The 11,972-nt window shown below is 37.3% G+C and overlaps 1 protein-coding gene across 1 annotated transcript in view; it reads right to left on the bottom strand.

Moving 5' to 3' along the window:
• The window catches only part of LOC101856096 (centrosome and spindle pole associated protein 1), a gene marked incomplete in the record, with an annotated part of 163,640 nt that overhangs the window by 35,782 nt on the left and 115,886 nt on the right, over positions 1-11,972 (bottom strand). The window contains 9 exon segments of the mRNA XM_035969359.1: positions 2,757-2,837; positions 3,903-4,043; positions 5,332-5,481; positions 6,110-6,163; positions 6,779-7,023; positions 7,585-7,682; positions 8,209-8,223; positions 9,282-9,425; positions 10,853-10,997. Of these exon segments, the coding sequence (XP_035825252.1) occupies positions 2,757-2,837; positions 3,903-4,043; positions 5,332-5,481; positions 6,110-6,163; positions 6,779-7,023; positions 7,585-7,682; positions 8,209-8,223; positions 9,282-9,425; positions 10,853-10,997 (1,073 nt within the window).

The raw sequence follows: 11,972 nt of genomic DNA, 5'->3' as shown, positions 1-11,972 counted from the left end.
ATTATCATCATCATTATCACTATTATCATTATTATTATATCTATTCTTTTTTCAATGTTAGCATGAAACTTTAATCACTGAAAGAAAAATGTGAAGCCCAACCAAACTTAACACCAGTAGGGAGTAAACTATGTAAATTCATTATTACATAAAGACCATACTTTGTTAAGTCCCTTGCTACGTACGATCGCAAGCAACTTAAACCCCCATCTCGACACATACAAACACTATCTTTCACCATGTCCACGTTCAATCTTTCTGTTTTCTTTCAAACACTCAAACATTTTATTAAAGGATCATAATTCATTTAAAAACATTTCATACATTTATAATTAATCACACGCAGCTTTTTGGGGGACACTAAAAGCAAGATCATTTGAAAATTAAAAAATAACTGTCTTAGTACTGTATACTTTTCTAAAGCAGGCGAAATAATGGTGTAATATCAATATGACAAATAATAACACTAGATGTGATAAACACGCCATGCAATGACAGATAATCGATACTTCTGCTATGAGCAGATAAGTAATTCTTTATAACAGGTCATTGTTGGTGTTTATGAGAAACAAACAATAAAGACTCAAAAGAGATAATAATAAGCTTTCAGAGAAGTTCTAAACCAAATAAACACAAATAGGCAAAGGTAATTATTGCCTGATAATTTCTTTAACGTCAGCCGAGACTTCAAAGATATTGGCATTTTTTGCATAGTTTCGATCCCTAAAATGAACAGATTCAGTAAGGCCTACTTAAGCCCACCATTCCGAACCAACTTGACCTACTACACACATCTGGGGTCTCCACTCGCCGTCATTCGCAAAAGATGTTTTAACTTGATTTTAGAATGGGAAGGTTTGCTTAAGGATTCCTTATATTCTCTGGAGCATAACACATTCTGGCAGAGTTCGGGTGTAAAGGGAAGACACCCTGTTATTGATTCAAAATCATACGCTTAATGAAGTTACATCCCTTTTTTAACACATGACGGGCCAAACAGCCCCCACAAAACAGTGACGACATCTGTACGATAAATCATGGTTTCTAGTGTATCTAAAAATAATGCAGGGAGAACTAGCATAAGGGAAAACAAGAAAGGAAGGATAAAGGCACGGGGTAGATACATGGGTAGGCAGGAAAATTGTTTATAACTTTTTTTTCCGGCAACAGTCCACTACTGTTGTTTTGTTGGGGGTTTTTATGCGGGTTTGTTCTTTAATACTTAACCTTGGAAACAATGGGGAATAACGACTTTAATGAGTGCTGGTAGATACAGTGGGTCAGAAAGTAAAAGGTAACACTTTCAGTGCCAATAGTTGACATCGCAATTAACATTTTTCAGTACTATAATATTTTAATGATTAGTTGTAATCATGAAAAAAAAAAATCCAACGTAAGACCAAAGGAAAATAAAATGGAACATTAAAAAAATGAAAAACCATAAATTGAATTCCCAACCCAGTTTTCCTAAGAGTCTTACATCAAGATGTTTATCACAGAATCACACTGGGTTCACTCTTGTTAATGATGAACCCACACACACACACACACATACACACACACACACACACACACACACACACACACATAGATGGAGAGAGAGAAACAAATGAGGAGGACATAACTCTGACATATTCTTCAGCATTTTATGTTGAAAGATAGAACAAAGTTTGAAGTAGGTCCAAGATTTTAGCACTTGAAAAGCTGAAAAATTTCTCTGAAAAGACGTACATCTTTTCTGAAGCTGATACACAGTTCACATGCACAAAGTGAGAGGTTTACCCAATTTCTTAATAAATTACTGAGATAAGAGGTGCAGTCCAACATGTCCAAGATAATTATCCATTAGTGAAGAGGAAAATGGTCATCTTAGACAGGTGGTCCTCTGGACAGTGTCATGATAAAATAGAAAAACACAAGGGGGAAAGTGGTCGTTTGGAGGGGCCTACAGGTCAGTGCGTTGGATAGGTGGTTGTTAGAGCAGGTTCGACTATGCTTCTTCTGTAGAATGGCCACTACTGTATGGTGAGACCCTTTTTGAACATTGTTCCACTCAACATTTCATGGTCATCACTCACAAAACTTAATCTTCTGTGACAGTGAGTCAGATTAAACGAGACAGATGAGCCAGAAGTTTGATTAATCAGCACTGGAAATTTAATCTAGATAGAAACAGTTACGGGCCAGTGCAGTTTTCCTATATAAAAAATTATGGTACTTTTTACATGAAATTTTTGACTACCTAATTTAGCTTTCGGGGGGGGGGGAGGGGGGGTTTGTAGATTTACACACAATTATGCATTTTCATAATAAACATCCACTTATAAAGGAGTAATTTTATGACCCTTCTGCAGAGTACATGCCTTATATTCTGCAAACTAAAACTTGTGAACTGATAACTGGGTCCAGTGAGGATCAATGTATTTAAACAACAAAGCTTGAGTAACTGATTATTCGGTCCATTATTTTTTTTATTCAATATCTTTTACGCACTGTATGACACTGCAGGATGAACTAGCACTGCAAACACATCCACAGCAAAGAAAGAAAAACACACAATATTATAGGAAGGGGTATTATCACAAGGTATCATAAGGTGATCAACGAGCAAGGAACAAGGCCAACAGAGCCATAAGGACATAACAGTCGCATGGAGAGAATAGAGTGCATTCACAGATGTCAACAGTGATATGGTCAGCATGCCCTCAACCAAACAGCACAGCAAAAGGTGTGCAGAACAAAAGCGAAAAAAAAACCTTGGTCTCTTCAGCTGCTGGTTCCTCCTTTCCCCTCAGAGCTGGAATAGGGGGAGATTTTGCGCGGTTTCGCTCATCCGCCTGTAACATTTGTCCAGTGTTTCAACACAATTTTCATGTTTAGGCTAAAAAGGTTATGTAACATAGATCTCGAGGCTGCTTATGTCAGGAGAAAATTGTGCTGTCAGCTATCACTCTTGTAAATATTAATAACCTTTGCGTGTTGAGCAAAGTTGTGAATGGTAACACAGAATGATTTATTATAATGAAACTAAGGATGAGGGGGGTAGGCACAGATTTATACTCATCCAGCTCTAAGTACTGCAAAGCAGGAACAAAGCATTTATGTCAAATTGATGCTTACATAAATTAATATAGTTTTGAAGAATGACATGAAGACTTACAATTCAAGTCATTACTTTGCAGAGTATTTTGCGAAGGTTAATCATACCAATTATATTAATTGAGCTGTCCTCAGGGAAGCATAAAGTTGATGCACCAAGAAAGCGCTATGAAGGCACTCTGAAAATGTCTCTGAAGGACTTCAACATTAACATGGGCATGGGAGAGCAAAGTTCCTGACCGACACAGCTGGGGAACAGCAATCACAAAAGGCAGCAAATGCTATGTTATGAGGCTTCATAAATTAGAAATGCCGAAGCCAAGTTAGAGAGAAGCTACACGTATTCACAAGTGGAAATGAAGCTTTTAAAAAAGCTTAAAACGTAGAAAACTCTTCTCTGACAGAATTGGTCTCATTGACCATACAGATAACTGCAAGTCATCTTCATCCTTATTTCCTCTATTTCTCTTCAGAAAATACTATCCTCTGTACTGCCGTGCCAAGGCAGACCAACGTATCTGCAAAAATTAATAATTCTTGCATCTTCGTTTAAATGGACGCCTATACCCATTCTGCATCTTGTGTCAAAGGCAGGAAGACGTATTTGCACTACAAATAGGATATTTCACTATGGCAAACAGACATAACTGAAGAGCTATGAACATATTTCCAATAGCAGTGAGATGTAACTCAAAATCATAAAAAGTGCAGATACCTCGCTTTGCCTTGGCATGACAGTGTAGATGCATTGGTTATCGTCAGACATTAACAGACAAATTATTATGTTATATTAATAAACTTACAGCCTGCCTTTCTCTGATCTCCAGTTCTCTCTGCTCCCTAATTTCCTGCTGTCTGGCTTCCTCTGCCTCTCGTCTCACACGTTCACTTTCTCTCTTCTTGTCCTCAGCGGCCCTTATGATTTCCTCATTCTTACGTCGAGCCTGGAGTAACAGGAAAACTCTAATTACTTTCTCCAGAAGATAGTTGTGACTTTTGACAATGATAGAAAGTGAGAGGAATGAGTGTGTCAATGAGGAGGGTAATATTTGTGGGTAGCAATAACTTGGAAACAACTGGGAAAGGAACATGACAAATATCTCAGTGGAGGAATATTTGATGACTAATGGTTTTGGAGGAATAAAAGGTGGGGGACAGAGAGAGATAGTGGGGAGATTCTCGAAAATAGTCTTTAAATTCGACTTTGGCTCCCCAAAACACCTCTACTTTTTTGCTCACTCATGAATTCCCTTTGCTATAGTAAAGGACGGCTTCTGTCAACATTTCTGCCCTCTTCAAGACAACACTATAGACCTACTTAATTTTCAAACTTTACAAATCTTATGTTGATTTTTTAATCTTAGGGAAGTCGGTAGAAGTAGTAAATTTGACAGATCTCTAAAAGAAACAAAGGAAATATACCAATTTACATCAAGGGAAGGCCCATACATGAAATAACACAAACGCTATGCTCTTGAGAAGTAATTTCTCAATATGATTAAACTCAATTGTATGAGCAAAAACAGTTTGCTTTTTATGTGACAGTTCATACTGTCAAAAATCAATCTTTGCACAAGGTCTCTCAAGTGGCAATAGTTAATCAGGTCAACCACATTAAAGAAAAGAAATGTTTCTTTAAGGGTAATACTAACCACTGGACTTGTGTAATATATCGCTGTTTCCAAACACACAAAAAATTAAATAAAAGGTGACAGAACCATCTCTAAAGGTGGTGCCCATTGGAGGTTCTGATCATTTTAGATTTGGTTATGTCTTTTACCGCCTCAGGACACACTATAAATAGACCAACCACCCAAACTGATTGCCCAACATACAGCCTTAAAAACAAATTACGTTTATTATTGAAGTTCATCATCGGTTTTGTTGGGTTTGTGCCACAGTGGTAGCTTTTGCCCCTCCCATGGAGGAAAATCAGGCTAGTCCCCGACGACCAAACCGATAGAACCAAACCCAACCCAACCAATTATGCCAATGGGCACCTCTTATTAGATAGAATAAGAGTCTTTGTCAAGTTATGATCTAGCACATGTTGCCATAAAATTTATACATGGTTCGAGCAATGCATAATTGTGTAAACTATCTTTCCGAAAGATGCAATTTGTGTCCCACAAAATTTATTGAGAATTATTTAAAAAGTAAAACCCTTATGATACATAGTCTAGCAATAAAACAGATACTTAACATTGACTCCAATGAATCCAAAAAGCCTACCTCTTCTTCTTTTTCTTTCATTTTCCTTTGTTCTTCATCATACTCTCTCTGCATGCGAGCCCTTTGGTCATCAAGAAGTTTCTGCTCTCTTTCCTCTTCCAGTCTTTCAAGTTGTTTCTTTCTGTATTCTTCTGCCTTCTTTTCCTCTATCTGTAAAATCAAAGAATGAATAAAGATTCATAATATTTTAAATTACAACACATCTGTATAAAATTGTACCATACAACATGTACTGATACGAATTGGTTGTTTTCCAGATATAGAAGTAAATACATTGAAATATATACCATGAATTTTTTTAAAAGCAAATTTAATTATTACGAATAAAAAGCCATACACATTTTAGTTTAGTTTAGTTTTAGTAGAGGTTTTACGGCGCTCGTAACAGCATAAGGTCATATGAGCGCCAGAAGATTGGAGGTGTTACAAGAGAGTAACAAACATAAAAAAGAAGAAGGGGAGATAAGGACGATAGATGTTTGATAGGACGAAAGAAGGAGCAAACCACACCAGAGCACCCACCAACCACCCACCCATACACATTTATTTAGACTATTAAAAGATGAGAGTTCAAAATATTCGTGGTCAGATTTTGGTAAGCTGAGCCACATTGCAATACAACACGTTGCATTATTTGGCATGGTGACTATAGTATTAGATATTACATGATCTAAGCCAACCAGATCATACACGGTAAAGTGAAAACTACAGTTTAAAACTATTGAAAGGAGCACCTCTAATAGTTTTACACAAGGATATCTGTATCAAGTCTCCTTACCTGTCTCTTCAGATCAATCTTGTACTTGTCAGCCTGCATTTTCTCTGAATCCGTCTGAGGGTAAAAAATTATATATTAGACTCAAGGCAGGTCAGTATAATAATAAAGAAAAAAAAGAAACATCAAACAATATAGGAAATGGCAACAGCTCATTTGAAAAGACACCCTCCAGCCGCCCCTACAAACAATAAACACACAAATAAAAAATATAGCAATAAATCTCCTTGCCACCCTGAGAAAGGTAGAACATGAAGAGTAAATCATATCATGACACATTTTTCATTCTTCTTCCATTTCCCCTGTTAAACTTAAGTTAACCAGGATTCAATTGTACAAACCAGTAATCAGCTAAGCTTACATCAAAGAGCTCACAATGACAAAGGATCTCCTTGAACTGAGACAGCAGTGAAGCACAAATAGAATTTATGAAAGGGGGGGGGGGGAACAGGGAAACTTTATCAGTGCAATTGGGATTAGGACTAACGTCACCTGCTCTACTGAAATTATTTCTTTTTTTATATTATTCTTTTTTATGGTCACCTGCTTCACTGAAATCAATGTTTCTAAATGTTATTCATTAATTTTTATCTTTAAATTTTTTTCGCATGAACAAGGTTAGAAGCTTCCATGTGACATAATACACACACACACAAAATCAAAATCATTCACCTTTGGCATTCCGAAAATGCCATGTCCACCTCTGGCAAACGACGGGTCCCCATCAGCAGTGGTCTGTGCAGGAGGTGGACCAATCAGGTCATCTCTGTAGCTGTTGGCTGCCCGTGAGGTATTACCCCCGGCACCTCCTCCTATATCACCTCCAAACCCACGAGGAGAGAAATCCACCTGTCTCCCTCCTCCACTGCGGTAGCTGGTGGGGTCGTTATTGTCTCTCCGTATTTGCCGAAGATCGGCTGTAATACATGTAAAGAGACAATTGCATCCATAGGCTATTTGACCTTTGTACTATAAAACCTTGACCACATGTTTAATAATTACCCAGTTGAACCTGCTCTAATGACCATCAGTCCAAAACGATCACACGCACAAGCAACCTCTTTCAACTACCCCCCATCCCCGCATATTTTCTATAATTATTACAACACCATTGTCTGAGAGGACCACTTTTCTCCTCCGCAATGGGTAGTTGTCTTGGACAGGTTCAATTGTATTGTTTAAGCATGTGTTGACAAAGAAGGACCTTCTTTAAAAAGAATAATCAAAAAGAGTACTGAGTCATATTTCCTGAGAAAGAAAAAGAAGAGTTCTGAGGTGTTGTTGATGTTTTTTGGTGTAAGTTTAAGTTTTGATAAGAGAAAAATCTTGGCATGTCCGAAACAGGGTAAAGCTGGCAAATTTTGGGTGCTACTTCACTGAGTGAATACAAGACAAGTGTTCAATACAAATTTCCTGTCTCCATGGTACCTGGGGAAATTTTCTAAGCATTTGTTGAGAGCAGACAGGTAGATACTCACATATGACATTTCCCTGTGTGTCCCTCATGGGGGCACCACCTCCACCTTTGCCAAAAGGATCGTAGTGGCGAGCTTCCTCCTCCATCTTCAGATCATACCTAAAGGGGTTAAAGTAACGTTCAAAGCATTCTGACAATAGTTTTTTGCTGGTTACTTCAACTGAAATTGCCGTTTACGTCAAAGCATGTTTTAAAAAAAGGTTGAACAACAAATATAATAGTTGACCCTGACATAAATAGATCAGTGGACTATTTTTCATCAAACATATTACTTGTGTATATACATTTACTCTGCAAAGCTGAGATAATTTTCAAAATCTTGTCAGAATAGCAGATTTTTTTTTTTAACTGGTAAATTTCCGTTTCAATTTCCTTACTTTAGAATCCCTGAGGTTTACAGGTCGTCATATTTGTTACAATTGAAATCACTGACTGAATGCATACATACAGAAAAGAAAACTTTCAAGCAAAGAAAAACTTGCATGCAACAATGAGACTTGAAAGAACACAAATGCACAATCTAGAGCATAAAATTAATTATAATCTCTGTCTGCTGTCAGGTCCTGTTCAGTGATCATTACAACAAGAATTCAGTGAAACAATATGAAACACTCTTTGATTTTACCTTGACCCACGAGGCCTAAAATAGATTGAAGAACATTCAGGTACCAAATGTAATATAAGCAAAAACAAAGGAAAACCATATCTTCCTGGTTGACTTTAATATTTCTATAACCTCAACATAAAATGAGCAATTTTCAAAATGTGAGACCAGCTGGAGTGCCTCTTTTTTCCACCCACCAGAAACAACACAGGCAGAGAATTTGTTTCAAATCTGATTTTATGAACAAATAAAAATAAGTCAATTAATTCATTGAAAATTAGCACTAATCTACAATCTAACTAAATAAATGTAAATGAATTTGGAAACTAATGTGTTTATTATGTTTATTTTTGTAGTCTTTCACTAAACTTGAATATCAAACCATTCAAATAGTAGGCCTCCTCATAGGAAAAACAACTTTTAGAACCTATTAGGAAACATTTCAGATGCAATTTCTGTGAGCTTCAAAAAAAATCTAGCTGGTCAACGAGTGTGGACACACACATCCCATTCATATTTGTCATCATGCAACACTCTTTTATTCTGATGTCTAGAACCTCCCCATGTTGATAAAAAGAATGAATCCATAAGAAAAAAGTTTTAGTGTAACTATACTTTAACTACTATAAGAATTTTATCATCAATGATTTTCGCCAGTGGTGCTGTTATTGTGGGGAAAAAAATAGGCAAATACATTAATGCTACCTGTAGGTATATACTAAACAGAGACAAACATGTCACTTGTAAATGTGAGGTTTATGAATTGTAAACTGACAAAGATGGGAAGGTGTTCGGAATCAACAGTATTTGTTTGTTTGGTAAGTGATTTACAGTGCCACAAATACATCAGGTCATATGATCTGTGTATGTTTGAATAGTTTTGTCAGAGTACTTTCTAAGACTGGTACGGATGCTGATTGGATCTTTAAGGGCCAAAATAGTAGAGTTAGAAAAAACAATTTCAAATAGGAGAAAAAATGCTCAGTTACACACACTTTTAAAAGAACAGAGGCAGGGAAAGTGATCTTTTCTCTTCTTTTTTTTCAATAGCACCAAAGTCTGAGTATAATAAAGACCACAGAGTATCATCTCACCTTTCCTTCTCTTCCCTCTCTCTCTGTTTCTTCATGTTCTTTTCCTGGATTTGTCTCTCCAGCTCCTCTCTGTAGGCCGATGTGCTCTGCTTTTGATCTTTCTTACGGTCATCATCCGTGGCAAAGTCCATGCCAGCAGCAGCTCTACATGAGATGTAAAGAGAGATGAAAACCTATGTTCCGCATTTACCATAAAGACCTGGGGACACACTGCCTTTACCCTTTTATAAATTACTTTAGTTTAAGTAAGAGTTTTAAGGAACTAACAACACAATTAGGTAATGTAAGTGCCGATTTTTTAGCTCTTATTAGAGAGTAACAAACACAAAAAAGGAGGTGAGAGAAGGATGATAGAAGTTTGATAGGAAAGAAGGAGAAAACCAAACCAGAGCATATGCTAATCACCCACCTTTTGAAGATTGAAAGCAAGCTTCTGCCAGTGTGTAAATATGCTTGCTGGAGTAAAGAGAACTGCATCAACAAAATAAGTCCTTTAATAATAAATATCACTTCTTTGGCACCCACTTCCTGACGGCTATAGGCACTTTACAAAATTTCGAGAGCTTACACAATGACATATTTCATGCATCTTGACCCATGGATTGTAAAACAATTTTTCAAATACATATGTACCCATTATATATCAAATTTGACAAAAGTATACATATTATAACAAAATGTGGCAGCTAATCACATTTATTGTTGGAAGAAGAATCAAATAAACTGGGAAAATAGCACAGGGTAAAAGGAAGAAAACAGACAGAAACAAAAAAAGAAAACAAAACAAAGAGGACCTCAAACTACCTGGAAGCCTACGCAGGTGGTGGTAAAAATGTAACAGCCACCTAAGGGAGTTAAGGTGCACAGCCCCTGTAGACTTCAGGGACGACAACTCAAAGATTAAAGTATTCAAATACCAGTGTGGTTGAGTGAGACTCTTTGCAGGAAAAAAACCCACACAAGAAATGTGAGGTGTGCAGACAAAATGGGTTACTCCTCAGATTTTAGCCTTATGGAAATTGATACATCAACTTTATAGGTGAAGTTTGCAAAATTTGTAAGTATGGAATAATAAAAGACACGGTAGACTTGAACAAAATGGCATCGATTAAAAATCTATAAATCTGATCCCAGTGTCGATTTTTGGCCGATATATCCATTCTTGGATTGCGATAAGTAACTCATTTTGTCAGCACGCCTCACAAATTTTAAATCATAGAGTGATTGTAGCTACTGCTGAAGATGCTCTTACTGCTGCCAATACTGACCAAAAAACACCCCCCAAAGACTCAATGCTTGAGGAGTACCCACAGAGAGCATTACTATTATAATTATAGAGAAAATAGACATCTCAACTGTCCGGGTAAAATGCCATTTTTAGCATATAGAATTGCATCTTGAATTGAATTTAAATGTGACTAAGACAAACAATCCCTGTGTTGAACTAAATAGTGTCAAAATGGTTAAGGCCATTACGAAGATTATATATATGCGCAACTGGGAGGGCATACTTTTAATAAGAGTGTCTACAAGCCTTTATCTCAACCAAACCACAGACTGTGGGCACAAACCTGTTCTCTCTGAAACGAACTCGAGAAGTTGGACCATAGTCTCCACCTCCTCCAAGGTTCAGGGATGGTACGTCTGCTGGTCTTCCTCCCCCACCACCACCACCTCCTCCTCCTCTTCCTCCCCCACCTCCTCCAAGTCCAGGGGCTGTTAAAGAGGGGGAAATGGAAAAATAAATCGCATGTGGATTCAAAAAGGCAGACTTATTTGACCTTTTAATGACAAAAACATGAACAGTGAAAACAGAAGACTGCCTCCCACTCTCCATCTTCTCTCTCTCTCTCTCTCTCTCTCTCTCTCTCTCTCTCTCTCTCTCTCTCTCTCTCTCTCTCTCTCTCTCAAAGAGACACATTTTCTGATCAATCAATCATCACTGAGTGATCCTTTCACTGCTAGAATAGATCTGTAATCATACTGAAGACATGAGACAGTCGAGGGAGATAAAGTGAACTGGTGGGGATACTTTTGCTAGTCAATACTATGTAGTCTTTCATCCTTTTGGTTTAAAAGATATTGAGGAAACAGACTAGACTTCTAAATGACAACAGTCTCAAAAGTAGAAACATAACAATGTATCCACATTCGAACCATCTCTCTCTCTCTCTCTCTCCCTCTCCCTCTCTCTCTCTCTCTCTCTCTCTCTCTCTCTCTCTCTCTCTCTCTCTCTCTCTCTCTCTCCCTGTCAACATCTGCCTGTCCGTCTTTTTATCTACTTGTCTGTCTGTCTCATTATTTGACTGCCAGTTTATTGATCTGCCTGTCTCTTCATTTTTGTCCCCCTCCTACAGACTCATGCCGTGAGACACGTACACATAATACTACATTATTAATACACATATGCACAAAGAAAAACAACACGTTTGAGATGAGATTCATCAAAATAAAGCATGATGCTGTGGTGACAAAAAGAAAACAAAGTTGTATAGTGTGCATGTACTGACGATACTTTAACTCCTACTGTTGTGATATTGTGTGCTCACCACTGAAAAACAAATTTTCGCAAATTATAACAAAAGCGTTCATCAGACAAATAAAAACACACCTGGCAAAATGAATACACAAAGTAATATACTTTACAACAAGAGTGGTATGGAAGACGTGAAGAGAATGTGGTATTTACTA

The sequence above is a fragment of the Aplysia californica genome, unplaced genomic scaffold (genome assembly GCF_000002075.1).
Source record: "Aplysia californica isolate F4 #8 unplaced genomic scaffold, AplCal3.0 scaffold00140, whole genome shotgun sequence".
In the NCBI taxonomy this organism is placed as follows: domain Eukaryota; kingdom Metazoa; phylum Mollusca; class Gastropoda; order Aplysiida; family Aplysiidae; genus Aplysia; species Aplysia californica.
The sequence above is the reverse complement of the archived record's forward strand: the minus strand, read 5'-3'. Positions and strand labels throughout refer to the sequence as shown.